General features: G+C 42.0%; 4 protein-coding genes across 9 annotated transcripts in view; 3 read left to right on the forward strand and 1 right to left on the reverse strand.

Annotated features, from left to right (window-relative positions):
• LOC138038793 (mucosa-associated lymphoid tissue lymphoma translocation protein 1-like) overlaps positions 1-26,025 on the forward strand; it is a gene marked incomplete at its 5' end in the record, with an annotated part of 207,274 nt that overhangs the window by 46,818 nt on the left and 134,431 nt on the right. The window lies entirely within an intron of this gene.
• LOC138038799 (uncharacterized) overlaps positions 1-26,025 on the forward strand; it is a 212,930-nt gene that overhangs the window by 19,947 nt on the left and 166,958 nt on the right. For 2 of the 6 annotated variants that reach the window (XM_068884854.1, XM_068884858.1), the window contains exons 3-4: positions 18,640-18,695; positions 20,652-20,687. In XM_068884854.1, coding sequence (XP_068740955.1) covers positions 18,640-18,695; positions 20,652-20,687 — 92 coding nt within the window. Of the gene's footprint in view, positions 1-17,937; positions 18,159-18,639; positions 18,696-20,651; positions 20,998-26,025 lie in introns of those variants that run through there. The other 4 variants (XM_068884849.1, XM_068884850.1, XM_068884855.1 and 1 more) reach the window with 3 other exon arrangements.
• LOC138038794 (histone H1-delta-like) lies at positions 9,217-10,209 on the reverse strand. Its single transcript, XM_068884845.1, has one exon. The coding sequence runs from the start codon at positions 10,158-10,160 to the stop codon at positions 9,567-9,569; it is 594 nt and encodes a 197-aa protein (XP_068740946.1). The 5' UTR covers positions 10,161-10,209; the 3' UTR covers positions 9,217-9,566.
• On the forward strand, positions 15,932-16,901 carry LOC138038807 (histone H2B, gonadal). The gene has a single exon (XM_068884865.1). The coding sequence runs from the start codon at positions 15,972-15,974 to the stop codon at positions 16,338-16,340; it is 369 nt and encodes a 122-aa protein (XP_068740966.1). The 5' UTR covers positions 15,932-15,971; the 3' UTR covers positions 16,341-16,901.

Consider the following 26,025-nt stretch of genomic DNA (forward strand, 5'->3'; position numbering starts at 1 on the left):
CACTGTATCGTAATACAGTCCTTGACTGCGAGAGTTAAATAAACGAATTTATTTATTTTATTTATTTATTTATTATAACACAATCGCGCTTAGATCGTCTTTCGCAGCTTCGCCACTCGCATGAGACCCGCGGCTACGCCGCTGGCATTGCGAAAACTAGAAGACTTCTTGCACTGAGTCTAGGGAGAAAGCCATTCGATGGCTTCTCTAGAAATTATTCAAACTTTACCATGTTCACTGAATTCTAGGATTATTGTAAATCCGTAGCTTTGAAGAAATATGTATGATTCAATCTAGTTTAATTTTCAGCGTTGTCATAGTTTTAATCGAAAACTAAACAATTTCCATCAGTGTTTTCTAGTTCACTGCTTGTGTAGAATTTTTGGGAGTTAATAGGTTAGAAGCTAGCCTTGGTGTAAATTTTTTGGATGTCTGTTTTTTACAAGACTTAAGACCACTATAAGTGTAATTAAACTGAAAAAGAATTGAATTCAACCAAAGCGAAGGTAATAATAAACAGAAAATTAAATTCCTTAGAACCTTCTGTTGTCAGTTAAAGAAAACTGTGTTTTTTCAGAAAGAAGTTAGACTAAACATGTTTTCGGCCTCAGAAAAATTCTCAATCTCTGACTTAATTGGAACCCCACAGCCTTCCTAGTAACGGGTGGAGCTACAAAGTAAATTGTAGAGGCCTCTGCCATGCGTCGAAACTCGCTTTGATCCAACCGCTGTCCACACCGTTGGACGGCAACTGTTCAAACCGCCTGTGTCTCGCGCCCATTCCTTTACAGTAATTCCGCTGTTATTAAGTTAGCCCACATAAGATGAATTATCACGTGGCGATTCGGGTTGCTGAGTAACCGCCGCGCATGCTCAACACAGTGAGTTTCGAACCCCAGCGAACGCACAAAAAGAAAGAACTCTTCTAGCAGGGAAACTTTATCTGGACAATTTAAGCAATTGTCTCTAATTATAAACACCTGAAAAATTCAGGTGGCTTCCAAACGGGATTCGAACCCATGACCCCCTGCGATGTCCGGTGAAATGAATCTACCAACAGTTGGACAAATTTATTAATCAGACGAGGATAGTGTGATGGTCAAGCTTTTACCAGTCTCATATAGCTCAGTGGTGGGCCTTCAGAAGGTCGTCGGTTCGACTCCTGCAACTGAAGGACTTTTTTGCGGGAATCCCTGATTTTCCATTGAAGAAAAATACATTCAGTCCGAATGAATTAATCAAGTTGATTGGCCTTGTGCTCAAGACTTCAAGGTGTCAGTGAAGTCCGGCGTACTAACTAGAAATCGGGGAGTTTCTAGGTTCGACTACTGCATGGAAACACTCGGTTTTTTTCCTCGATATGGCCACGTGTTTTGATCGAAAAAATACATTTCTTAGTTCGAATTAATTGTGCATCTTTGAACTGCGGGTTATAGATGAAGGCGTTCCTTGTAACTATCTGGACGACTTCACGCTCTTGAGTGCATCATGGGTAATCCGTGCAAAGATGGAGATAAATTCAAAAGTTTGTGACATCTGGAAGTTCAAAACGATGAAAAGTATTCATGATGTGTAATTTTGGGTTTTTCATTTTCCAAGACAGAAGATATGCGGCTCACAGGTTGCGGCAGAATAAGTTGGAGAAAATGGTTTTATTGTATAAATTATTTTATTAAACAAAGTTTGTGCCATACATTTCCTGTAATACCAAAGGCACAAAATTACAGAAACTGTCTGTTTTATTTTCCAGATAAGTACTTAGGATCACTTCTCCGTTCATCTATTTCTTCATTCATTCATTTAACAGGATCAACATTTCAGTCGTTTTCTCCTTTTCTACAGTCCGAAAGGCCAAATACTCTGTTTGTGCAAAAGACGGAAGCCACAAAACTATGAAAGGAAAAAAAGATATACAAATGATGCCCTCCCATGGGTTTGGGGGAAAGAAGAGAAAACATGGCTAATTTGAAATGAGGAAAGGGGGAACAATGTTCCCAAAATATTTTAGGAAACAAGGGAACAAAAAAAAGACAACAAATTACATACATACTTAAAGGGGGACTGCCATGCTGTTTTTTGGTCAAACCTGGGTAAAGATTTAAATGAGTACTTTAGGTCACACGTGCAACATTCCTGACAACCCACTGAAAGAAGATATGAAATGTATTTATGGCACAAACAGCTGTTTTATTTAAGTTTTAGCGACTTTTCTGAATACATCGTCTCCACACTTGAAAAAGCTGGCCCAGTTTTTTCAAGTTTTCAATTCATTTCCATCCTCTCCATCCTTGCCGGAGTGTAAACTGCAACAAAGAATAGCTTTAGTGCACTTCAAGGTTATCAGCAACAAAACCTACAGCAATATTTTTTGGTCTTCAATGACGCAAAGACGTCCCCCTTTTTAGTGTTTTTTTGAAGGTAGACTAAAATAGCGCGACCGTTTGTTTTTGTTGTGGAAATTGGCATTGCTTGTCGTAGCAATCTGATTGGATGAATTTTCAGCTTTGGCTGTTTTCATATAAGAAAATTGTTTCACGGTTCGAAATGCCTGTCGGTTGCAGGTGGGCCTTTAATTGACCCTCTCCCCATAGGGGCTTTTTCAGGGCCAATGAAAGAACAGAACATTCAACAAGGCAACACAAGCAAATATTTAAAGGCAAGGACCCCCCACCCCCTCCACCTGGGGAAGGGCCTCACAAAATGTTGTCAAATAATCGTTGAAATTTGCCAAAATGCATCACGGGTAACTGGTAGCCTAGAAAAGACTCCAAATGGATCAGTTTTAATATTGGGCGCAATATTTACGCAAGTGCTTACGGGTTCCAAAGCAAATTAACGGGGAGATAAGACCAGACAAGACCTTTAATTGTCCCAGATTGTCTAGAATCGGTTCACCTTTCAGATTGCCTTTTGCTCGCAGCATGTTTTTAGCTGGACCAAGCAGTTGGCCGCAACATATCCAACGTCGAACATGGGTATCATAAAAGGAATTGTGAGTTTTGTATCGCACGGGCGAAGAATAGCACATTGAGCGGAATTGGTCATGCGGCAGGATAGCAAAGGAGTCCTCTCAAAGGAGTTAGCCAGGTAAATGGACCGCAAAAATACCGTAAAAAAAACCCAGCCATTGTAATATTGCAGGGTCCTTAACGAGGTCAAAGGCCTGAAAAGGGCCGGATCCGGGATCAAAGACCTGCGATCTGGAATCACAACGCGTGTGATCGGGATCAGCAAGTAGTTTTCATGGAATCAGGGATCAGGGATCAAAAATTTCTCCATCATTTTTTGGATCAGGGAAAGCAAAATTTGGGGTAAAAATATGGGATCAGTTACGAAAAATATACCTCGTTACCGACCCCGATATTATGCGCCGATCAACCCGAAACTTCAACATCCTTCCCCCCCCCCCCCCCCCCCCCCCCCATCCCGCTGGGAAAAGCCCGGGCATTTTGAAACTTTTGAAGATTGGATGGTTTCAAATTCCCGCGCCCTGCGGCCAAAATGGTGTTCAAATGCCCTAACCCTATTGTCGGATTTTTCTGTCATACCTACTAAAGAACAATTGTCGTCGGCTCCTGCCATCTTTTAATAAAGACCTTTTGAAGAACCTTTTTTTAGGAAGCAGATGGATCACAAATGCTACAATCTCTCCCTTTAAACTGTTCCATCTCGTCCAAACACGTGTTTTTTAAATGGCTGTTAGTGACTTTGGGGCCCAAAAAAGAATCATTTTGAAACCCTGACACTTCAGGTTCAATTTTCCCCCCACCCCACACAGGGAAAGGTCAAATTCCCCACTCCCCAGGCACAGTGGGAGGCATGGTGGCCTCATGGTTAGTGTGCTTGACTCCGGAGTGAATGGTCAGGGTTCGGGTCCTGGCCGGAAACATTGTGTTCTTGGGCAAAACACTTTACCTCCCACGGTGCCTCTCTCCACCCAGGTGTAAAAATGGGTACTGGCAAAATGCTGGGGGTAACCCTGCGATGGACTGGCATCCCATCCATGGGGGAGTAAAAATACTCCTAGTCGCTTCATGCCCACGGGAAACCGGGATATGGTCCGGCCTGATTGGGCCCACTTGTCTTGTATGCAGACTTAACCTACTGGGCAACAGAAGAATAGTCAAATGGCCCGGGGGGGGGGGGGGGGGGGTGGGAATGTTGAAGTTGATCGTTACGACCCTGATATATGCGCCGATCAACCCGAAACTTCAAATCCTTTTCCCCCCCCCCCGCCCCATCCCGCTGGGGAAAAGCCCGGGCCATTTGAAACTTTTGAAGATTGGATGGTTCAAATTCCCGCGCCCTCGGGCCAAAATGGTGTTCAAATGCCCTACCCTATTGTCGGATTTTCTGTCATACCCTACTAAAGAACAATGTCGTCGGCTCTGCCATCTTTAATAAAGACCTTTGAAGACCTTTTTTGTAAGCAGATGGATCACAAATGCTACATCTCTACCTTTAAACTGTTCCATCTCGTCCAAACACGTTTTTATGGCTGTTAGTGGACTTTGGGGCCCAAAAAAAGAAATCAGTTGAAACCCTGACACTTCAGGTTCCATTTTCCCACCCCACACAGGGGAAAGGTCAATTCCCCACTCCCCAGGCACAGTGGGAGGCATGGTGGCCTCATGGTTAGTGTGCTTGACTCCCGGAGTGAATGGTCAGGGTTCGGGTAATGGCCGGAAACATTGTGTTCTTGGGCAAAACACTTTACTCCCACGGTGCCTCTACTCCACCCAGGTGTATAAATGGGTACTGGCAAAATGCTGGGGGTAACCCTGCGATGGACTGGCCATCACACATCCATGGGGGAGTAAAAATACTCCTAGTCGCTTCCATGCCACGGAAAACCGGGATATGGTCCGGCCTGATGGGCCACTTGGCTTGTATGCAGAATTTAACCTACTGGGCACAGAAGATAGTCAAATGCCGGGGGGGGGGGGGGGGATGTTGAAGTTGATCGTTACGACCCTGATTATTATGCACCGATCAACCCCGAAACTTCACATCCTTTCCCCCCCCGCCCCCATCCCCGCCTGGGAAAAGCCGGGCATTTGAACTTTTGAAGATTGGAAGGTTCAAATTCCCGCGCCCTCCGGCCCAAAAAAATGGTGTTCAAATGCCCTACCCTATTGTCGGATTTTTCTGTCATAACCCTACTAAAGAACAAGTGTCGTCGGCTCCTGCCATCTTTAATAAACCTTTTGAAGACCTTTTTTGTAAGCAGATGGATCACAAATGCTACATCTCTCTCCCTTAAAATGTTCCATCTCGTCCAAACACGTGTTTTTATGGCTGTTAGTGACTTTGGGGCCCAAAAAAGAATCATTTGAAACCCTGACACTTCAGGTTCAATTTTCCCCACCCCACACAGGGAAAGGTCAAATTCCCCACTCCCCAGGCACAGTGGGAGGCATGGTGGCCTCATGGTTAGTGTGCTTGACTCCGGAGTGAATGGTCAGGGTTCGGGTCCTGGCCGGGGAACATTGGTTGTGTTCTTGGGCAAAACACTTTACTCCCACGGTGCCTCTCTCCACCCAGGTGTATAAATGGGTACTGGCAAAATGTTGGGGGTAACCCTGCGATGGACTGGCATCCCATCCATGGGGGAGTAAAAATACTCCTAGTCGCTTCATGCCACGGAAAACCGGGATATGGTCCGGCCTGATGGGCCACTTGGCTCGTATGCAGACTTTTTCTACTGGGCACAGAAGATAGTCAAATGCCGGGGGCGGGGGGATGTTGAAGTTTGATAGGTGCATTAGGGAGCTTAAGCATCTGCATTTCTAAGACGCAGACGGCATCTGGAAGTGAGCTGTTTTCCCTTTTAAGTTGTCTTCACACAACCACATTTACATTGCTAAGTATCTTTTCTCCATTAGAGATGATTAGTATAAAAAATCTGGGAGACACCACTGTCCTGGCATGCAAAATGTTCTCTTCCGGTTGCCATCTGCACGTCAAAAATGCGCAGGCTTAAGCTCCCTATTACACTGTACCACAAACGGGGTAATTTTCCACCACCTTTGGCTCCTCAGGTTTTGCGGCCTACTAAAATTCTGATTGAAAACCCTGCATATACATGTTACAGTTAAATTTAAATTCAGGTTAATTTTAATTTCAGGTTTATTTTAAACTAGCCAAGATTGAAATTGAAAGTAGGAAAAGATCAACAAAAACCCATCTATTATTAGCAAGTATGTGTAATATTTTAGTAAGTAAATTGGCCTTAGAGGTGAGTGGATGAACTTAGTGTCGCTTAAATCATGAGTATTTTATAAAACCCCAAATACTTGTTTTAAAGTTGACAGTTACTTGTGTGAAAATACATTGTTCGTGGTTAGTCTTACAAAGCTCGTTAGTCTTACAAAGCTCTCTTTTTTTTTTGCTGAGTCTGTTTGTAGTGATAAATCCAAACTTTGTGATTGCTTTGGCACAGTCCCCTTCAGTTCTACATTTGCGCAAATAGCACATTTGGTTGAAGGGGTGTTTCCTTTTCCATTTTATTGATTTTCAGCAGCACATAATTCAGACACCGCCGCTCTCCTTTAATGTCTGGCTCATCCACTTTTTTAATTATTGACCATTCTCCTGCTCTGTATTTGATGTAGCTGTGACTTGTCAACTCATTTGTGGCTTATTGATTTCTTTCATCTGAGAGATTCTGAAAACCACTTCATACCGCATTTTGGCAATTATTGTTCTGTGAATGGTTATGTTTTTTTTTACAAGCAGTTTCTCCAAGATGATGACACCAGTGGTTTGGTGATGAGTTCTTTTATTTGATTAAACTGCAAAATTAAGGTTATCTTTTGTTGTTCTATTTAGCCGTGCCACATCCTTTTTTCAAAATTAACCAGGAGTTTTATTTCTCTACTCCCCAATGCTGTTCAATGCTGATATTTGGCAAGACTTAACATTAGAGGAAGTCAATCTTGAAAAACAAAAATAAGCAAAAGAATTTTCACCAAACGTTGAAAAAATGAAACCAAAGTTCAGCTAATCCTGGATTAGGTTTACCCGGCTTTCGAACAACGGGGCTGGGTGGAGAGAGGCACTGTGAGAGTTAATGTCTTGCCCAAAAACACAACACAATGTCCCCGGCCAGGCCCCGAACCCGGACCACTCGATCCGGATTCGAGCGCATTAACCATGACGCCACCGCCCCTCCGGTGGTTGGTTGTGAAGGCTTGGAAATAGCTTAAACTCATTGGTAGAAAAATGTCTAGCCAATTTCACTTGCTGATTCAATGGCTCAGCAGTTAATACAGCGGAGAACTAATCTCAGATGTCCATTTGTGCAAGGGTTCGAATCCTTGGAGTGGCATGTAATGTTGTGGAAGCTTAAGGTAAGTGGCAAAGTCCGTTGGTGGTAAGGAAGAGGGGAAGAAAAGGGAGAGATGGTATGTGGAAGAAGAACGGAAGGCAAGGGAAAGTTGGAGGAGGGTGTTTTTTATAATTATTTTTTTATCTTTCCTAAAAATCTAGGCCCCATTTTTTTGTTACATCCCTTAAAAAAGGGAAAACCCTTTTTAGACAGTTCATAATAACCTAGGTTGAAAAAAATTGACCTAGGCTGACAAAATCAACCTTGGTTGAAATTATAATTAACTTGAATTTAATTCAACCTGTAACGTACACAATGTAGTATAGTAAGATCATAATGAAGCTGGTTTTATGCCCATTCAGTTCTGTCATAAAATTGGCTAAGCAATCCCCCCAATGGTTCCACCCAAGAAAACTGCTAAAAGAAATTTATTTTGTACTCTTACAAAATCCACATTGTATTCCACAATCTAACATTATGTGTAAACAACTTTTTGTTCCCAGAGGATTTAACTTAAGTTTTTTCTTTTTCCAGTGGAGCTTGGAGAATATGATCCTAAGGAACATACTCTGGGTTAGGTATGTGTCTGAATTTAGGTTCTTCCTAACCAGGTAACATTATTGTTTAATAAGAAACACTTAATGACTGGTGCATGGGAAACAATTCATTTTGTTTCCTGAGAATCTCAATGTTTTCTCTAGGTGCAGCCGAGGGAAACATTGAGATTCAAGGGAAACAAAATAAATTGTTTCCCTTGGAACCAGTCATTAAGTGATTTGTTATATAGCACAAAAAGAAAAACATGCAATGGCAACAGCAACTGCCGTTGTCGGTCAACATTCACGGTTAACAGTGCACTGTTGCCCTTGATGTCATAGATTTTACACTGTTTCCTGCTCAGTCTTTTGGCGGGAAACAGTTTTATTGTTAGATGTCATGTGACCTCAAAGTAACCAATGAGAGCACGCACTGCTAAGGGAAAAACTCAGCTATATAACAAATTTTTGTTACACTGACCCTGTTCTCCTTTAATTTTAGGTAGATAAGCCATTTAATCATGCAATACGTAAACCTTAAAACTGTGTGTCACTGATTGCGCCAACTGTTCGTTTTTGCTTGCACTGATCAACACTTGCAGTTTTTCCCACCTCCCTTTAGTTGAACCTTTATTTGTAGGGCCCTTTATTTGTAGGGCATGTAGTTCCCGGTGTTGTGGTTCTGTCTTCTGTGGTGTATCATGGTTGGGAGGGTTAATGCTTGGAGAGGGCCGTAATTTAGAAAACTGTAACAGGTTATAACATTTCCCTCTTTAAATAAAGATTGGATTTTTTGATGTCCAGCCAATCAATATACTGCATTCTATGGCTTGCCGTAGATGGACATTTTAGCACATCTTTTCTGAGAAATCCTTGTTTTATTCTTGACCACTAAGTGAGTCTTTACATTGTCCATAATTTCAGTACTACATGTAGGTCCAGCTCTATTTGCCTCTGCTCAGTGTGTTACTAAAAATGTTAACATTATGGCTAAAAAGGATGTTTAGTCCTAAGGTACTAGCGTTTGCATTCAAGGTTGTTTGATTGTTGATGAGACAATGACTTGTGACCTTGTGATTGCCTGCTGCACTTTTTTATGATTACAGTCCTGGACAAAAGAGCTCAAGATATTTTTCACTCTGTTGTCCAATTAAAAACGGAACAGTTTAACAACTCACTTGGACATTGGGCGCTTTCGATTTTTGGAAAATTATAGCTGCTTTTCTTACTCTGAGAAAAACTCCATCGGTACAGAAAAAAAGCACTCTGGCATTGCACCAATTTTCTGTGTGGTCTCTAAACTCCTGTTATGGCGTTTACGCCAGTAGTGCGCCTTAAATGTAGGCTACGCACGCGTTGATTGGTACGGAAGTTGCTATTTGATAGAGAAAGAAGGAGAGGTGGTGGCGAAAGATTAACCCATGTTATAAATTTACATGAAACCTTTTTGTCGAGAAAATCAATCCCCATCGAAAAGGTAGTGTTTCTAGGTTGTCTATGTTGCGAAGTTTGCGAAGAGCCATATCCCCTTGGAATAAGGGGCCGATAAATCATTCAGACTTAGTGTTACCGGACGAAGTACATAAATAACTTGAATTATTTCAGTTAACGAGCAAGTTAATCTGTTGGTCATTGCTTTCATGTATTTGGTGGCTCCTAAAAGAGCCGTTTTATGTAGTTCAAGTGAACAGCAAAGTTCTTCACTTCTTAGATGACTTTTTAGCGGCAGGCTTCTTAGCCGCGGGTTTCTTCACTGGTTTTTTGGCCACTTTCTTTGCAGCAGGCTTCTTGGCTGCGGCTTTCTTGGCAGCAGGCTTCTTGGCTGCGGCTTTCTTGGCTGCTGGCTTTTTGGCTGCGGCTTTCTTCGCTGCAGGCTTTTTAGCGGCGGGTTTTTTCGGAGATTTCTTTGCTTTCTTCGCGGCGGGCTTCTTTGCGGCAGGCTTCTTGGCTTTGGCGACTGGTTTCTTTGCAGCTGGCTTCTTTGGTTTCTTCTCCTTCTTCTCTACCTTGGGCAACTTGAAGGAGCCCGAAGCGCCAACACCTTTTGTGTGCAGAAGTTTCCCGCTAGCAGCACCTCTCTTCAAAGCCATCTTAAGGTGTGAGCCGACTTCTCCAACCTTGTAGTTGCTCTTGATGTATTTCTCGATGGCTTGGCGCGAAGAACCACCTCGCTCTTTCAGAGCTGAAATGGCAGCCTTGATCATATCCAAGTATGGCGGATGATCAGCAGGTTTTTTGGGCTTTGGAGCCACCTTCTTTTTGGGGGACTTTGGTGCTGGTGCTGGATCAGACATCTCGAAATTTCTGGCAGATTTATGAACAAATCGAACACTCGAATGCTCTCCGTCAAGCGCGCGCGTAGTAAATACACCATATGCGGACCGTCGTGGAAACAATGCGTTAACATGGCGTGTACCAAAGTTGTGTTTATTCCCTCGGCTTTCTGTATAGAAAAGCGCCATTAAAACTTTAGTTCTGACAAGTAAAACGGCTTAACTCTAACATTTATCCCTTTGGCCAAATGTTTATTGACAGCGCTTGAGAACTTGTTGAAGAGAAGAGTGAGATTTTTAGCTTTTGTTGTTCTAGAGTTGGTAGTTTATGAAGACCTTTTTCTCTTTGGGGTGAATTTATTTCTTTGCAATTCGTGTTTCTGTATTTTATAGACTTAAATTGAAAGAATAACTTCTACTCAACGCGTAGGTGTAATAAAATAGAACAGTCAACCTCATTTTAAATGTGCTTTTTCCGCTGAAAATGACACAAGAAAGACAAGCCTTGTAGGTCGCCATTGATCCAAGTGGTGAACGGTGGAGTCATCTGTTCGAAGATTTAAGTATCAACAAATGTCTCGTTTTTTCATCTTAAAGTCGTCATGGCTACCCTTCTGGCATATATCTTTTGTGTGTGTGTCCCCGCTTTCGTTTTTTTGGACGAACAGAGCAGTGATAACACAGTTGCAACGGAGCCTCATAAAGAATCCATTTATGCTGGTCGTTACGCAATTTTAGTTCACTTTCAAAATGCACTTAAGCGAACGGCCATACATTTACTTTAACTTTAGTGCCAGAATGTACAAATCAAATTGATAAGGCATAAACATTGTAAGAGTATATTGCGCCAAATTGTCGTCCTTTCTGCGTGCATATTATTTAACGGGTTTGATTCACGTCATTAATATAAGGAAATTTGAAAATTCGACTTTTATGATTTAGATCATATTGTGCACTTATTACAGAATATACTGTACCATGTAATGAAGGAAGTAATATTGTGAAACATGTATTTCCGCGTGCATCTGGGTCTTGCTGAAAATTTTCTAGTGGCTTGTAGTCCGTTGGCCACATTCTATTTCGAAACTCTGGTTTCTGGCCTTACTTAATTATTTTAGTTTATTTTAGATTACTTGCAAGTTGATATTATTTTGAAATTTTTGGGCTCTGAGGTGCAACAGTCGTGCAAATATCGGGTGAAATTGAGTTGAGTTGGGCAAGACAGCAGCCTGACATTTTGCTTCTGTATTGCGGACAATTTGTGCGTTCGAATTTACCGGAGCATCAAAGGGCAATGATACTTAGCCGATAGTTAGTGGGATACAGACATTTGACATATAGATAGGTTTGATTTGAATTTCTTGTTTCGTTAAGAATGTTGGTTATTGCTTTTATTGATTGGTGGCTCCTAAAAGAGCCGTTTTTATTGTGGACGGTGGAAGTAAGTTATGCTCTCTCTCCACGGATTCTACGGGCCAGCTGAATATCCTTGGGCATGATGGTGACGCGCTTGGCGTGGATGGCGCACAAGTTGGTGTCTTCAAAGAGACCCACAAGGTAAGCTTCGCTGGCCTCTTGAAGAGCCATGACAGCAGAGCTCTGGAAACGTAGATCGGTCTTGAAATCCTGAGCGATTTCACGCACAAGACGCTGGAATGGCAGCTTGCGGATCAACAGCTCGGTGGATTTCTGGTAGCGACGGATCTCACGAAGAGCGACTGTTCCAGGCCTGTAACGATGAGGTTTTTTGACTCCTCCAGTTGCGGGGGCGCTCTTGCGAGCCGCTTTGGTTGCGAGTTGTTTTGCGTGGAGCTTTTCCACCAGTGGATTTACGTGCAGTTTGCTTGGTACGAGCCATCTTTCCTTGAACGAAAACGTTGAGGGATAAAGTAAGAAATTGTAACTTTGATTTTATATCTGGCGCGCTTGATTCTGATTGGTTTTAAAAGTAACTTGATTGGTTGAGCCCAAATCATAGAAAATTTTCGATCCGGTGTTAACTCCAAGCTAAGTTTATACGCGAAACATAGCTGATTGTTTTATTATCATAGCTTAAAAGCAGTAAGAAGGTTTAATAAGAGTTTAAATAAATTAAGTGGATCCGTTAGCTATCATTTTCACCCGAGCAGGAGATTTTTGCCACACAGAAATTGCAGATAGTCGAATGTTCCGAAAATGCATCCAAAGCTGATGAGCATTTGACCCTTGTACCTTTGGCGTAATTGTTCTTTTTATCCAATTAGAAATAAGAATGCATTTGTTTTCTGAGAGGCCATACTTGTCCATATAAATTGAAAGAATCTTCTTGCAGATGTTATTCTCTCGTTCTTCAAATCGCTATTAAGATGTCTGGTCGAGGTAAAGGAGGCAAAGGTCTTGGAAAAGGAGGCGCTAAGCGTCACCGAAAGATTCTTCGTGATAACATCCAAGGTATCACCAAGCCAGCAATTCGTCGTCTAGCTCGCCGAGGCGGTGTCAAGCGAATCTCTGGTTTGATCTACGAAGAAACACGCGGTGTTCTCAAGGTTTTCCTTGAGAATGTCATCCGTGATGCAGTAACGTACACGGAGCACGCCAAGCGCAAGACTGTCACAGCCATGGATGTTGTGTACGCTCTGAAACGCCAAGGACGCACACTTTACGGATTTGGCGGTTAGATGACACTGGCGCCACACTAAGAAACAAACGGCTCCTTTAGGAGCCACCAAATCTCACAAAAGTCATGACCAATAAATACTGGGTTTTTAGTATATCTTTTCTCTTGGTTTGCATTATTTAAGCTCCTCTTTGTTATGACGGCGGTTTAAATTACTATTTATATCTACCTCAAAGAAGACATCTATTTCGTGGTTTCCCGTCATTTTTAATAACTTATCGATACTTATTCCTTACCGGTCTAATTTTCAACAGGTGTGATCAGCTTATTTTATTGTGCGCGGTTCTGTAAAAATCTCGAACCACTTGTTTCGCTTGGCCGTGCAATGACAGCCATATTAAAACAAAACGATACAAAATGTTCCTTCAAGAGAACGGTATAAGCGCCATGGAAAACCGTTGTCCCATTTTGAACATACCTTGTGCGCAAGATGTTATATCTTCGTTTAAGGGTGAAGCGAATTTTGCAACGAACGCTAATATTTAGCCTTTATTTTACGGTTAAATATCCTACGCAAAACTCTCAAACATTAACCTACCCGAGTAACTTAGCACTAAATGAACGGCTAAAGTTTTCCTCAATATCCTTTGAACTCCTATATTTAGCGGTTATTTTACGGCTAAACTTGATGACAGTTAGGGTTGCCCACATTATGTCACCGGCATAATTTTGAGCATAGTGAGGCATGAGCATGGAGCATTACGCCAGCATAATAGTAAGAAAAATTCCAAATTGGGCAAAAGCATGCAAGAAAATCTTGCCTATCCAACTGTCATCTGCAGCCTCAGAGAGGCTCTTCTCATTGCTACCATAGTTAACTACGTTGCTTGAAAATTTTTTCATCTGTTCGGTCTAGTGATGCGAAAATTTATATAGGGATCAAAACTTCAATTCTAGGTGACCTTTTTAGGGTAAGAATCCGTTAAAAATTGGCAATTATACCATGTTTTAGATGTTCGAAAATCCTTGGACAGGCAGGCAAGCCAGGCCTTTACAACAAATGTTCCAAAAATTCTGGATCTCAAATCGTCTTCCGAACAAGATATTTTCCGAAAATTGACGTTGGGTGCCCGTGACACTATGCCATATGCAAATACGTGACGCGAACTGCCGACAGCAAAATAAAATATTCCGGTTTTCGTTTTGGTTTTTTTTAGGGATATTAATCTTATCTGCGAGGATGTTTTCATTTTTAACATGGAGTTCAATAATCGTTAACAATCAAACGCTGTAGTTGAGTGTCTTACGGCTTGAATATATGTTTGTAATACGCGCGCGTTTTTTCGGTGCGCAAATTCAAATGTGAACGAGCCGAGAAATTTGCAATCGAAGACAGCAGCGTGTTGTCACTACAAATAAATTCGTGTGTCTTGTTATTAACTGTTTCAGCACAGAAAATATAAATGTGCAAGTATGTTTTATTTTTGTGTGACAAAGAACTAAAATCCACTCCAAAGACGAGAAATTATATTTCATACTCAGTTAATATCATACGTCTTTTAAATGGAAATAGTTGGTAGGATTGTGTCCGGGAGTTACTTCGTTGGCTTTATCGATATTTTGGAGATATTTTTCTCTTATTCCCTTTTGATAAATTTGCACAAAGCTCCTCTTACTCTTGCACCGGCAGTTTTGGGACTTTTGGTTTACTAGTGCTTCTTTTGTTTTTTCTTTTCTTTTACTTCGGAGGGAGCCGTAACGCACTCCTCCGAATAGGCACTTAAGCCCGGTTCCCACTTAAGCGATAAGCACAAGGATGAGTTTAGCAACGTTCTCACAGTGAAAGAAGCCGAGCAAAACTTGGCTTATACAAGCGCAGATGTAGTAAGACTCAAGATGGCGTGCGAATCGTCGAGCTTGTCTTTACTTTCACTCACGCCGGTCCCAGTTGTGAAATAAGCACAAGCGTGAGATAAGCAAAAGCACAAGGAAAGAAAAATGTCCTTTTCTTGTGCATCTGCTTATTTTACGGCCGTTCCCACACTATTTTTCTCATGCTTATGCTTGTGCTTATTGCACAAAGTGCGAAGCAGGCTTTATTTCGGACTCATTTCCAACAGATGCGATCAGTTTACTCGATTGTTTGCGGTTGAGTTTATGGAAAAATCTTTTGTTTTGCTTGGCTGTGCACTGATAGCCATGAACAATGACATTCGATTAATCGTTAAGAATAAGACGATATCGCTGAACGTTTTTTTCGGCGCGCAAATTCAAATGTAAATGAGCTGAGAAATTTGCCATCGAATGTTACGGCAAAAAGCAGGAACTTGTGTCTATCTTGTCAAGAACTTTTTTGGAGCAGAATATAATTGTGCCACATTTAATAATTGAAGTTTATTTTATTTTTGTATGAGAAAGAACCAAAATCTACTCCAAATACTCTGAACATTTTATTTGAGACTAGTAATGCATGTTTTGAACATGTTGGTGATGACTTTCGATATTTGGTGGCTCCTAAAAGAGCCGTTTTTGTCGTCTTGTGAGCTTCTTTAAGCCTTTGCCTTCTTCTCGGTTTTCTTGGGCAGAAGGACAGCTTGAATGTTTGGCAGCACACCTCCCTGCGCGATGGTTACACCAGCAAGTAGTTTATTCAACTCCTCGTCATTTCGGACAGCGAGCTGAAGGTGACGGGGAATGATTCTGGTTTTCTTGTTGTCGCGAGCAGCGTTGCCCGCCAATTCGAGGATCTCGGCGCTGAGATATTCGAGCACAGCGGCTAGGTACACTGGAGCTCCGGCGCCAACTCGTTCAGCGTAGTTTCCTTTGCGGAGAAGTCGATGGATACGACCGACAGGGAACTGAAGTCCCGCTCGGGATGAGCGGCTCTTAGATTTGGTGCCCTTTGCTTTTCCTTTACCGCGACCAGACATTTTTCTGTGAGCTTCGAGTCTACAAACACTTAGCGAAATAAATGTCGATTGATAGCAACAGGGAAATTTATACGCAAGACAATATTCCAGTCGGATCGAAACGCACCAATCAATTTTTCATATCACAAGTGCTTTTGTTTGAAAACGGAACTATGTTGACCTTTGGCCAACCTGAAGTTATGAACCAATAAAAAATCGACGATTTCGATCCTTATGTTAATTGATCCCATCTTTGTTTTATTATAAATAGCAAGTCATTCACATAGCGTTATCATTCGATTCAAGTCGAACCCTATTGAGCGAAATATGGCACCGAAAGTTGCAGGAAAGAAAGGCGAGAAGAAAGCTGGTAAGGCTAAGGCCGCCACTGGTGACAAGAAAAGGCGAAAGACGAGAAAGGAAAGCTATGCAATCTACATCTACAAGGTGTTGAAACAAGTTCACCCTGACACTGGTATCTCCAGCAAAGCCATGGGCATCATGAACTCGTTCGTCAACGACATCTTCGAGCGCATCGCTGGCGAAGCTTCCCGCCTGGCTCACTACAACAAGAAGTCAACTATCAGCTCTCGCGAGATCCAGACCGCCATCAGGCTGCTTTTGCCCGGTGAACTGGCGAAACACGCTGTTAGTGAAGGAACCAAAGCTGTCACCAAGTACACAAGCAGCAAGTAAAGTCACCAAGTTTACCGCCAAAACCAACGGCTCTTTTAGGAGCCACCAAATCTTGTAAAAGTTATGCCAACACGATTATATCAGATTTTCCCCCATCAACCCCTGAATCCTTTTTCATGCTAAAAGAAAATGGCGCGATTGCAGAATACCCGGCCCACTTTGAACGGCACAAGTCTTTTGCTCCTGGGGTCCCGCAGTGACCAAACAAAATAATGCAATTAAGTTAGGTAAACGACTGCTACCGCTGTGCCGTAGTCGATGAATAATGAAGTCTGAGTTAGTTGAACGACTGCTACCGCATTGCCGTCGTAGTAGAATAATGAAGTCTGAGTGAGTCAAGGGCAAAACGATGTCGTGAAAAGTGTGCTTAACTGAACCGCAAAATGAAAGCTAAAAATTTACGAGAATACTTAGACCTAATCACTGAAACGAGCGCTTAGGCTTAATCAGTAACGAGTGCTTTCTTCTTTACACGATCTCGTGAAAAGTGTAGTTAACCAAGTAAGACTTTTAGCCAACAGAGTTGTTATTCATTTTGGCGACTGCGGGATTGCAACACGACTGATTAGAGAGATTAAGCATGACGTTTACGACCAACGGGAAACGGCAGGCTCCTGCATGTCATAAAAGAGTGAAAATTATCTCATTTTAACTTGTCTCGTTCCTTTGAGAAGTTGCTTGATATATGGAGCTAACAGGACAGAAATGAGCTAATATCAAGCAGGGTTCTTCCATCTTTGGCAAAACCCTAATTTCACTCCGACGTTTGCCGTTTGGCGTAAACGTCATGCTTAATCTCTCTATTATTATTTATTATTATAATATACGCGTGGGAATACATTATAATTTAAATACACTATAATAGGGGATACATGAAGTACTTAGGACGACTGACGACTACGGGGCTGTAGGATTGCGGGCTCAGCATTACAACACGACTGCGGCACTATGGGAGCAATTTTTTAAGTTACATATTTTGTGGGCCGGGTATTCTGCAATCTAGCCAAGAAAATCGTTTCCCGGCCGTTAAATTTCCAAGACGAGAGCAACCGTTATCACGTCGCTCTTAAAACACTGTACTTGCAAATTCCAAGCTCTGCGCATATCAAAGATGACATCATATGCCACGCAACGGCGTAAGTGCATCTCCCTCGCATTATATTTTAAAACATTTTAAAATAAAAAATCCTGCGCCTCTTTCTTGGAAGCGATACCGATTTGCTTCAAGTCAACAAGCGAACAAAGACCGTATTCAGCGGAAAGATTTCAAGCACTTTGTCAGACGCTTCGTTGCGGTGGGAAATAGATCCATACGCACAATTTTGTAACCTTGATAAAGTGTAGCACCTTAATCAAAAAACCTTAATCAAAAACGTACGGCAAGTTTCAGCTCGATAGCGTTCTTTGTTTTGAGAACGGAGCAGTTTGAATGTAAGATTTTGGTAGTACGTGACAAGGAATGTGAAACAATTCGCCCTTCGAAAAATCAGTTTAGATAGTGCACCGGGTAATAGCTAAGAGGCACCTGTTTCTACATGTTTCATGTTTCATTCATTTGAACGCACTTTTTTTAGCTAAAGAGTACACGGCCTTTACAAACAAAAGCATGCAAAATGAAACACGCGATATCCTCATCATGTAATCATTTAGTTGAACGTATCTACGGAGAGGGGTTGCAAGACCCATTTACGAGTCAGAAGCAAGTTGTGAACGGAAAAACCACCTCATTAAAACCCATGAGACTCTGTTGTCCTGTGGACAACAATCTCATGCATCCATCCACTGCACCAGCGATTGAACGGTGGCAATCAGCTCATGGTAGGTTTCATTTCGTTATTTTAGTGGTGGTTATTTACCTTGCCGCTTTGCGGCCTGGTAAATATCCGCCACCAGCCGCCTCCACTTCGGTGAATAGTAGTTAATTATGCGTATACAGGTGATTTGTTCTGCACCCCCACCACCCCCTCCCCCCCCCCCCCCAGTTTTCATACAGAGTTTGTTCTGTTTACTATCTCACTATCAAGAATGCCATAATACTCTTTGTTTGTCTCTCCAGAATTTTGCATGAGCATTGTTTCCACTTTATCTTGGGACCTAAAAGGGTCGCAAGAGAAAACAAAAACAATGCTTATGCAAAACTTGGAAGGACAAACAAAGAGTATTATGATATTTTTGATAGTGGCTTGTAGGAACAACAACTTAGTCAAATGGATAGGGATGTTTCGGTTCAACCGAAGCGAACGCCGGTTTCATGCTTCAAGTAACCTGTATTGTTTAACAGAGTATTCTTCTCTCGTAGAAATCCCTAAGAAGCCAGTGACGGGTGTCTTTGGAGCTGAAAACGGAAGAATAAAGGTGGAGCTTAGTTTTTAATGCAAAAGTGTCAAGCGTCCTTGTTGTGAACGCTCGAGCTCTTGGAGACAAAGAATTGGATTGCACAGTGAAACTGACGTGGGTGGTGTATAAGTACTTTTGGGCAATTTTATTCCTGGTGTTGGTTGCAAGTAATTTTTGCGATGATCTTCATTTCTCGGTACTGCGCATGATCATTGGCTTGAAAATCTCACGCCACCTTATCAGCCAATCAGCGATTCTTAAATTAAACCCAAATGTGGACTCCAATACGCGCGTTTTCCAGTGCTTGGCACTGGCTGCGTTTGTTTCGGTGGTTCAAAGTAGTTAGTTTACGGTTTGGGTTTTGCATCACTCTGTTGAAAGCCTCTCTTTTCCTACGGTGTGAGTTTTAGCTTAAATGTATTGTAAATTCCGTTCAATTCAAGCGAAGGGCGTGGCGTACTATACATCTTAAATTCCCACGACCTGCTCCCGTCTGACCTTGTAGCTCAGTTGGTAGAGCAGCGGTGATCTGACCCGAAGGTCATGAGTTCAATTCCCATCCTGCTCAGAGTTCTTCTCTGTCCTTGTGTGGGCCCAATTCCCTTAGTAGGGTTAACGCTCACATGGTCTATATGGGTAGAAAACTAGCACTTCACAGTACCCTCTAATAGTTAAGTAAGCAGAAGTATAGACTAGATTTGGCGGTTAGAAAGAGAACCGAGTCTTTTACGAGACCCTCTACTTCTACCTGATTAATCTTCAGCACTCTCGCGCCAAGCCAAGAAGATGGGTGACAAGAGAACAGTAAGCACATTGGGTCTTGACCTAAACTTTTCCTTGCGATTTCAATTAAAATCATCTACGGTAGAGAAAAAGGATTGATTTGTTTAAACATTGCACAAATTCAACGCTTAAATTACTCTCACTTAGCTGTGGTGTAATGAGACACGAGTCGTGTTTATCATCCCATTTTAGATAGTTCTTTTACCGTACTACGAATATTGGATTCCACATCGATGAATTCCAGCTCCTATAAGACAGGGTTGTGATTTTCATTTACGTAATTCGGAATTCTTGTAGCCGGATCCGGAAATAGGCGGATTCTGGATTAACTGGTTTGGGCACATGTCATGGGCAACCAATTTAAGAGCTTGAGATAGGTTTGAACTGCCGCGTGAAATTTTCAATAACAAGTTCAATATAGAAACAGTAACCTTACTCGTAGTCTTAAGAAAAAGATACGCGAGCCTTTTTCTCGTTGAGCTCCGCCAAGAGAATTAAACCATGATAAACAGACAGACAAAGTCTGATGCTTTTTTTTATGTTCTTCGGTAAAAAGGGAAGTAAGTAACCTTGATTGATCGAAACTGCGTGACTCATGTTAACTTTATCATGGCGGTCCAACACAACATGGTTTAATCGCGCCTCAGTGGAATCGCTGGCGTGATGTTTTTGGGGGATCAAGTACGCCCACTGCCCGTGTGAACGTCTTGGAAATCAAACTTTTTTTTTCTCGCAACTTAAACTTTCTGTCATATACTGTCCGTCGGACTTAATTACCTACTTACTTACTGACTTGCTCTAGCGCTCACGTGCCAAACTCGATTGGCAAATTTAAACAATTGTTTCTTTTTTTCCCAGGAGAGAAGAAAAATCTGAATAACAAAATATTTGACAAAGATTCTGGTCTCCGTAGTAAAATGACGCAATCCTGCAAATCGCCTATTGTGTGAACGGTGTGGCGGCTAGGAGAGAACATTGAAAATTTATGGTCTAAATATTAATTTAGAATGGTTATCACGAGCCACAGGGATTCGCTCTTTTACCTCTAATTTCCCTTTTTCGCAGTTAAGAACTTTCCAATTCGTTCTGCTGAACATTATCAGACAACCTGAGGTTGATGGGTTCAACCTGAAGTTTTGTGGTCGGGCACAGCTTCATATTCAAACTAACGATGCATTTATTCTGTTGTAGGAACCATCAGTATTGAAGCTGACCGTCATGAACATTGTGAAAGGTGAAAGGATATAGAACAGCGTGACTCACAAAATGGAAGAAAAACCTCTTTAAGCAAAGCTAGTAACTGCCTGGTGAACGAAAAAGGAAAACGGACCTGGAAGGGAAAATTGAGCCACCATATTATCTCCGCGAAATCCCCTTTTTTATTAAGAGAGTTTTGCTTTGTGTCTTTTACCTTGGCTCCCTGGTAACAAGCAGATAACCAAGTTCCAGATTGAAAAATCGCCAAAATTGTGAAAAATGTAAATAGTTTGTTTATAGGGAGATTACATTAAGTCATAAATCTTGTTCACCGTCATTTCATCTGAAGAATATAAAAAGTTACATTTCAAAAGAAACATGGCACAGAAGCGACCAGTTGCACTTACGTAATTAGACGCACGCGCAATTCGATACAAGGAGCTGAGCTCCCAACACCTGACAGCTCTGTCGTTAAAACAAGTGTAGCGCAATCGCGCGGTCATGGGTTCGAATCCCGTCCAAGAGCCTGGATTTTTTGAGGCTTAGTCCTTTGCCACTGCCGAAGTTGCTCAACTAACTGCGATAACCTGCCCAGCATTTAAATTTCATTTCCGCAGTACTAACTACGCAGAACTAAGTTTTCAGTTGCGCAGTAGAAATGTATGACTTCAAATATCTGGAAATATCATTCCGTTGGGTTGCATAGATTGTTTTCACCGAAACAAAAGAAAACGTTTGCATGACAATAGAGCTCCGAAATTCCCGTTGGATCAGTTTAAAAAACCAACGTGGCTGTCGTTCCTTTGTCTAGGGACACCAACATGGCCGCCGTGACGTCACGTGAAAGTCCGGTGTTAACTGGCTCTTGATTGCTGTTGTAGAATCTTCTATTGTTTTCAAGGTCAAGTCAATCGTTGCTTTTGTTCAGTCTATTGTTTTCGGTTTGGATAACAGGTAGCCTGTGCACGGGGTCGCAAATGTCAGTTTTTTTGTGGCAGCCTCAGCCCTCAGGCATCCGAGGAGCGAAGGTTCGAAGTAACACACAAATGTCGCGCGTTGGTGGAAAGAAGTAAGAAACCTATCTGGTGTCTCGAGTGCTGAGGGTAAATGGTACCGCCAACTCATTGATAAGTCCGAGTCAATCACGTCGCTGTGCGAAAGAATTAACACCTTCTTCTGCAGCCTGACTTCGGACTTTGACCCTCTCACTGCTGACGATGTCCTTGGGAACTCTGTGGAAGCGTCTGAGATACCAGCTGACCTGTATGTCTCGTTGCGGGAAGCCGACATTGCCTTACGGTCCATCAAGCTGAGGAAAGCAAGAGGCCCTGATGGGATTTCTACATATTAAAGACCTTCTCCTTCGAACTCGCACCTGTCATCGCTGCGATTTACAATGCATCGCTACGAGAGGGCTACCTCCTGCCTCTGCTCAAGTCGGCAGCTGTCAATCCCATTCCGAAGCAAAGACCACCGAGAGCTATAGATACTGACTTAAGACCTGCTTCTTTAACTTGCCAAATTTCCAAAGTGCTAGAAAGTTTCACTTCGTCTAGAATACTGCCGAAACTACTTCCTAAAGTAGATAGTAAACAATTTACAGCCACTGGGCGATCTACAGATCAAGCCCTAGTTTTTCTGCTCCACCTAGCCCTCGAAGCACTAGACAGAGGCAATTATACTATCCGGTTCTTTTTTGCCGACTTCAGAAAGGGTTTTGACTTGATTGACCACAAGATACTATTATCAAAGTTATCTCGATTCGACGTGCACCCTATTTTAGTAAGGTGGGTCGCTGCTTTCCTACTAGATAGATCACAGTTTGTCCAAATTGGTTCGTTTGCATCTCCGCCTAAAACCCTCAATGGGGGCATCTCTCAAGGCACAAAACTAGCGCTCATGCTTTTTGCAGTAATGGTGAATGAGCTTGTTAACAATTGGAGCCTGAGAGCGAAGTTTGTTGACGATGTTACAATAATGGAAGTAATACCCAGGAATTCACCATCAATAATGCGCCACATCGTCTCGGATGTTCAAGAATTTGCTAGTAACAACAACGTGCAGCTTAATCCGGTAAAATGTAAAGAGATGCGTGTTAACTTTCTTCACTATAATAGCTGTGAGCTCCAACCCATTGTCACCGGTGGCACCTATATCGAGGAAGAGACATCATTTAAGCTACTCGGTGTGTATATCTCTAATGACTTCTCATCGGCTGCTCACTGCGAGCGCTTAGTGAAGAGAGCTAACCTCTACGCAATCAGGCAACTTAAGAAATGCGGTTTTCCACAAGGAGACCTTGTTAGCATCTATTGCTCTCTCGTGCGCTCTATTTTGGAGTACGCCGGTGTCGTTTTCGCCAACCTTCCCAAATATTTGTCACAAGATCTGGAGAGGATTCAGAGGCGCGCTTTAGCCATTATATTCCCCCTTATTCCTTATGTGAATGTGTTAACCAGGGCTGGTATTCCTACCCTTCAGGAGCGTAGAACAACAGCATGCACAAAGTTTGTACTGAAAGTTTCCCCGGAAAACCCGCTGCATCCGCTTATACATAAACGCATAATTAGCCAGTCCTCTCATTACAATCTAAGAACTAAACCTAATGCCACTTTGGTGACGAAAACTAATCGTTTCGGTAATTTCGTTAGTGTTAGCCTGCTCGCAGGCGGTTGGATGGTCAAAAAAACCGGAATTCGTAATGAGGTCGCCATCTTGGATTCGCGCGGCTGGGTCTGGGCCGGGTTGAGGGTCGGGAGGGGGGCGGGGAGAGGAGAGAGAAAAACTCTCTCTTTCTCTCTCTCCTCTCCCCGCCCCCTCCCGACCCTCAACCCGGCCCAGACCCGGCCGCGCGAATCCAAGATGGCGACCTTATTACGAATTCCGGTTTTTTCGACCATCCAACCGCCTGCGAGCAGGCTACGTTAGTTTGAAATATGCGACTGCTGCGTCAACGTAATAGTAAATCCAATAGACCTTTTCGGCTTGTACATTTTGTTTTCCCAATAAAGACCATGTGATGATACTCAGGAGGCTTGGTCCTTTGTTTTGTTCATTAAAAAGAGTGCATGCAGGCATATTCATGCTTGCATGCCCTCATTTTAATGAACAAAACAAAAGACCAAACCTCCTGAGTATTATCATATGATCTGTATTGGGAAAACAAAATATACAAGCCGAAAAGGTCTATTGTATCAATTGTATTGTTTCTTGCTATCTATTTCTATTTCTATTTCTATTTTCATAATTGTACTATGTATTGCTCTGACCAACACTGTATACGTAATACAGTCCTTGACTGCGAGAGTTAAATAAACGAATTTATTTATTTATTTATTTATTTATTTATTTATTTATAACACAATCGCGCTTAGATCGTCTTTCGCAGCTTCGCCACTCCCATGAGACCTGCGGCTACGCCGCTGGCATTGCGAAAACTAGTAGACTCCTTGCACTGAGGCTAGGGAGAAAGCCATTCGATGGCTTCTCTATAAATTATTCAAACTTTACCATGTTCACTGAATTCTAGGATTATTTGTAAATCCGTAGCTTTGAAGAAATATGTATGATTCAATCTAGTTTAATGTCAGCGTTGTCATAGTTTAATCGAAAACTAAACAATTTCCATCAGTGTTTTCTAGTTCACTGCTTGTGTAGAATTTGGGAGTTAATAGGTTAGAAGCTAGCCTTGGTGTAAATTTTTTGGATGTATGTTTTTATCCAAGACTTAAGACCACTATAAGTGTAATTTAAACTGAAAAAGAATTGAATTCAACCAAAGCGAAGGTACTAATAAACAGAAAATTAAATTCCTTAGAACCTTCTGTTGTCAGTTAAAGAAAACTGTGTTTTTCAGAAAGAAGTTAGACTAAACATGTTTTCGGCCTCAGAAAAATTCTCAATCTCTGACTTAATTGGAACCCACAGCCTTCCTAGTAACGGGTGGAGCTACAAAGTAAATTGTAGAGGCCTGTGCCATGCGTCGAAACTCGCTTTGATCCAACCGCTGTCCACAACGTTGGACGGCACTGTTCAAACCGCTGTGTCTCGCGCATTCCTTTACAGTAATTCCGCTGTTATTAAGTTAGCCCACATAAGATGAAGTATCACGTGACGATTCGGTTGCTGAGTAACCGCCGCGCATGCTCAACACAGTGAGTTTCGACCCAGCGAACGCACAAAAAGAGAGAACTCTTCTAGCAGGGAAACTTATCTGGACAATTTAAGCAATTGTCTCTAATTATAAACACCTGAAAAATTCAGGTGGCTCCAACGGGATTCGAACCCATGACCCCCTGCGATGCCGGTGAAATGATCTACTAACAGTTGAACAAATTCATTAATCAGACGAGGATAGTGTGATGGTCAAGCTTTTACCATTCTCTTATAGCTCAGTGCCGGGCCTTCAGAAGGTCGTCGGTTCGACTCCTGCAACTGAAGGACTTTTTTGCGGGAATCCCTGATTTTCCATTGAAGAAAAATACATTCAGTCCGATGAATTAATCAAGTTGATTAGCCTTGTGCTCAAGACTTCAATGGTTCAGTGAAGTCCGGCGTACGAACTAGAAATCGGGGAGTTCCTAGGTTCGACTACTGCATTGAAACACTCGGTTTTTTTCCTCGATATGGCCACGTGTTTTGATCGAAAAAATACATTTCTTAGTTCGAATTAATTGTGCATCTTTGAACTGCGGGTTATAGATGAAGGCGTTCCTTGTAACTATCTGGACGACTTCACGCTCTTGAGTGCATCATGGGTAATCCGTGCAAGATGGAGATAAATTTAAAAGTTTGTGACATCTGGAAGTTCAAAACGATGAAAAGTATTCATGATGTGCAATTTTGGGTTTTTCATTTTCCAAGACAGAAGATATGCGCTCACAGGTGCGGTAGAATAAAGTTGGAGAAAATGGTTATTGTATAAATTATTTTATTGAACAAAGTTTGTGCCATACATTTCCTGTAATACCAAAGGCACAAAATTACAGAAACTGTCTGTTTAATTTTCCAGATAAGTACGAGGATCACTTCTCCCGTTCATCTATTTCTTCATTCATTCATTTAACAGGATCAACATTTCAGTCCTTTTCTCCTTTTCTACAGTCGAAAGGCCAAATACTCTGTTTGTGCAAAAGACGGAAGCCACAAAACTATGAAAGGAAAAAAAGATATACAAATGATGCCCTCCCATGGGTTTGGGGGAAGAAGAGAACATGGCTAATTTGAAATGAGGAAAGGGGGAACAATGTCAAAATATTTTAGGAAACAAGGGAACAAATTTTTGGGTATCAAAAAGCTGGGAAAAAGTTTACATACATACTTAAAGGGGGACTGCCATGCTGTTTTTTGGTCAAACCTGGGTAAAGAT

This window comes from Montipora capricornis, chromosome 2 (genome assembly GCF_036669925.1).
Source record: "Montipora capricornis isolate CH-2021 chromosome 2, ASM3666992v2, whole genome shotgun sequence".
Lineage (NCBI taxonomy): Eukaryota > Metazoa > Cnidaria > Anthozoa > Scleractinia > Acroporidae > Montipora > Montipora capricornis.

What these genes read in the sequence shown, in the direction of transcription:
- LOC138038794 (XM_068884845.1), bottom strand. Translation starts at nt 10,160, where the DNA reads ATGTCTGATCCAGCACCAGCACCAAAGTCCCCCAAAAAGAAGGTGGCT.
- LOC138038807 (XM_068884865.1), top strand. Translation starts at nt 15,972, where the DNA reads ATGGCACCGAAAGTTGCAGGAAAGAAAGGCGAGAAGAAAGCTGGTAAG.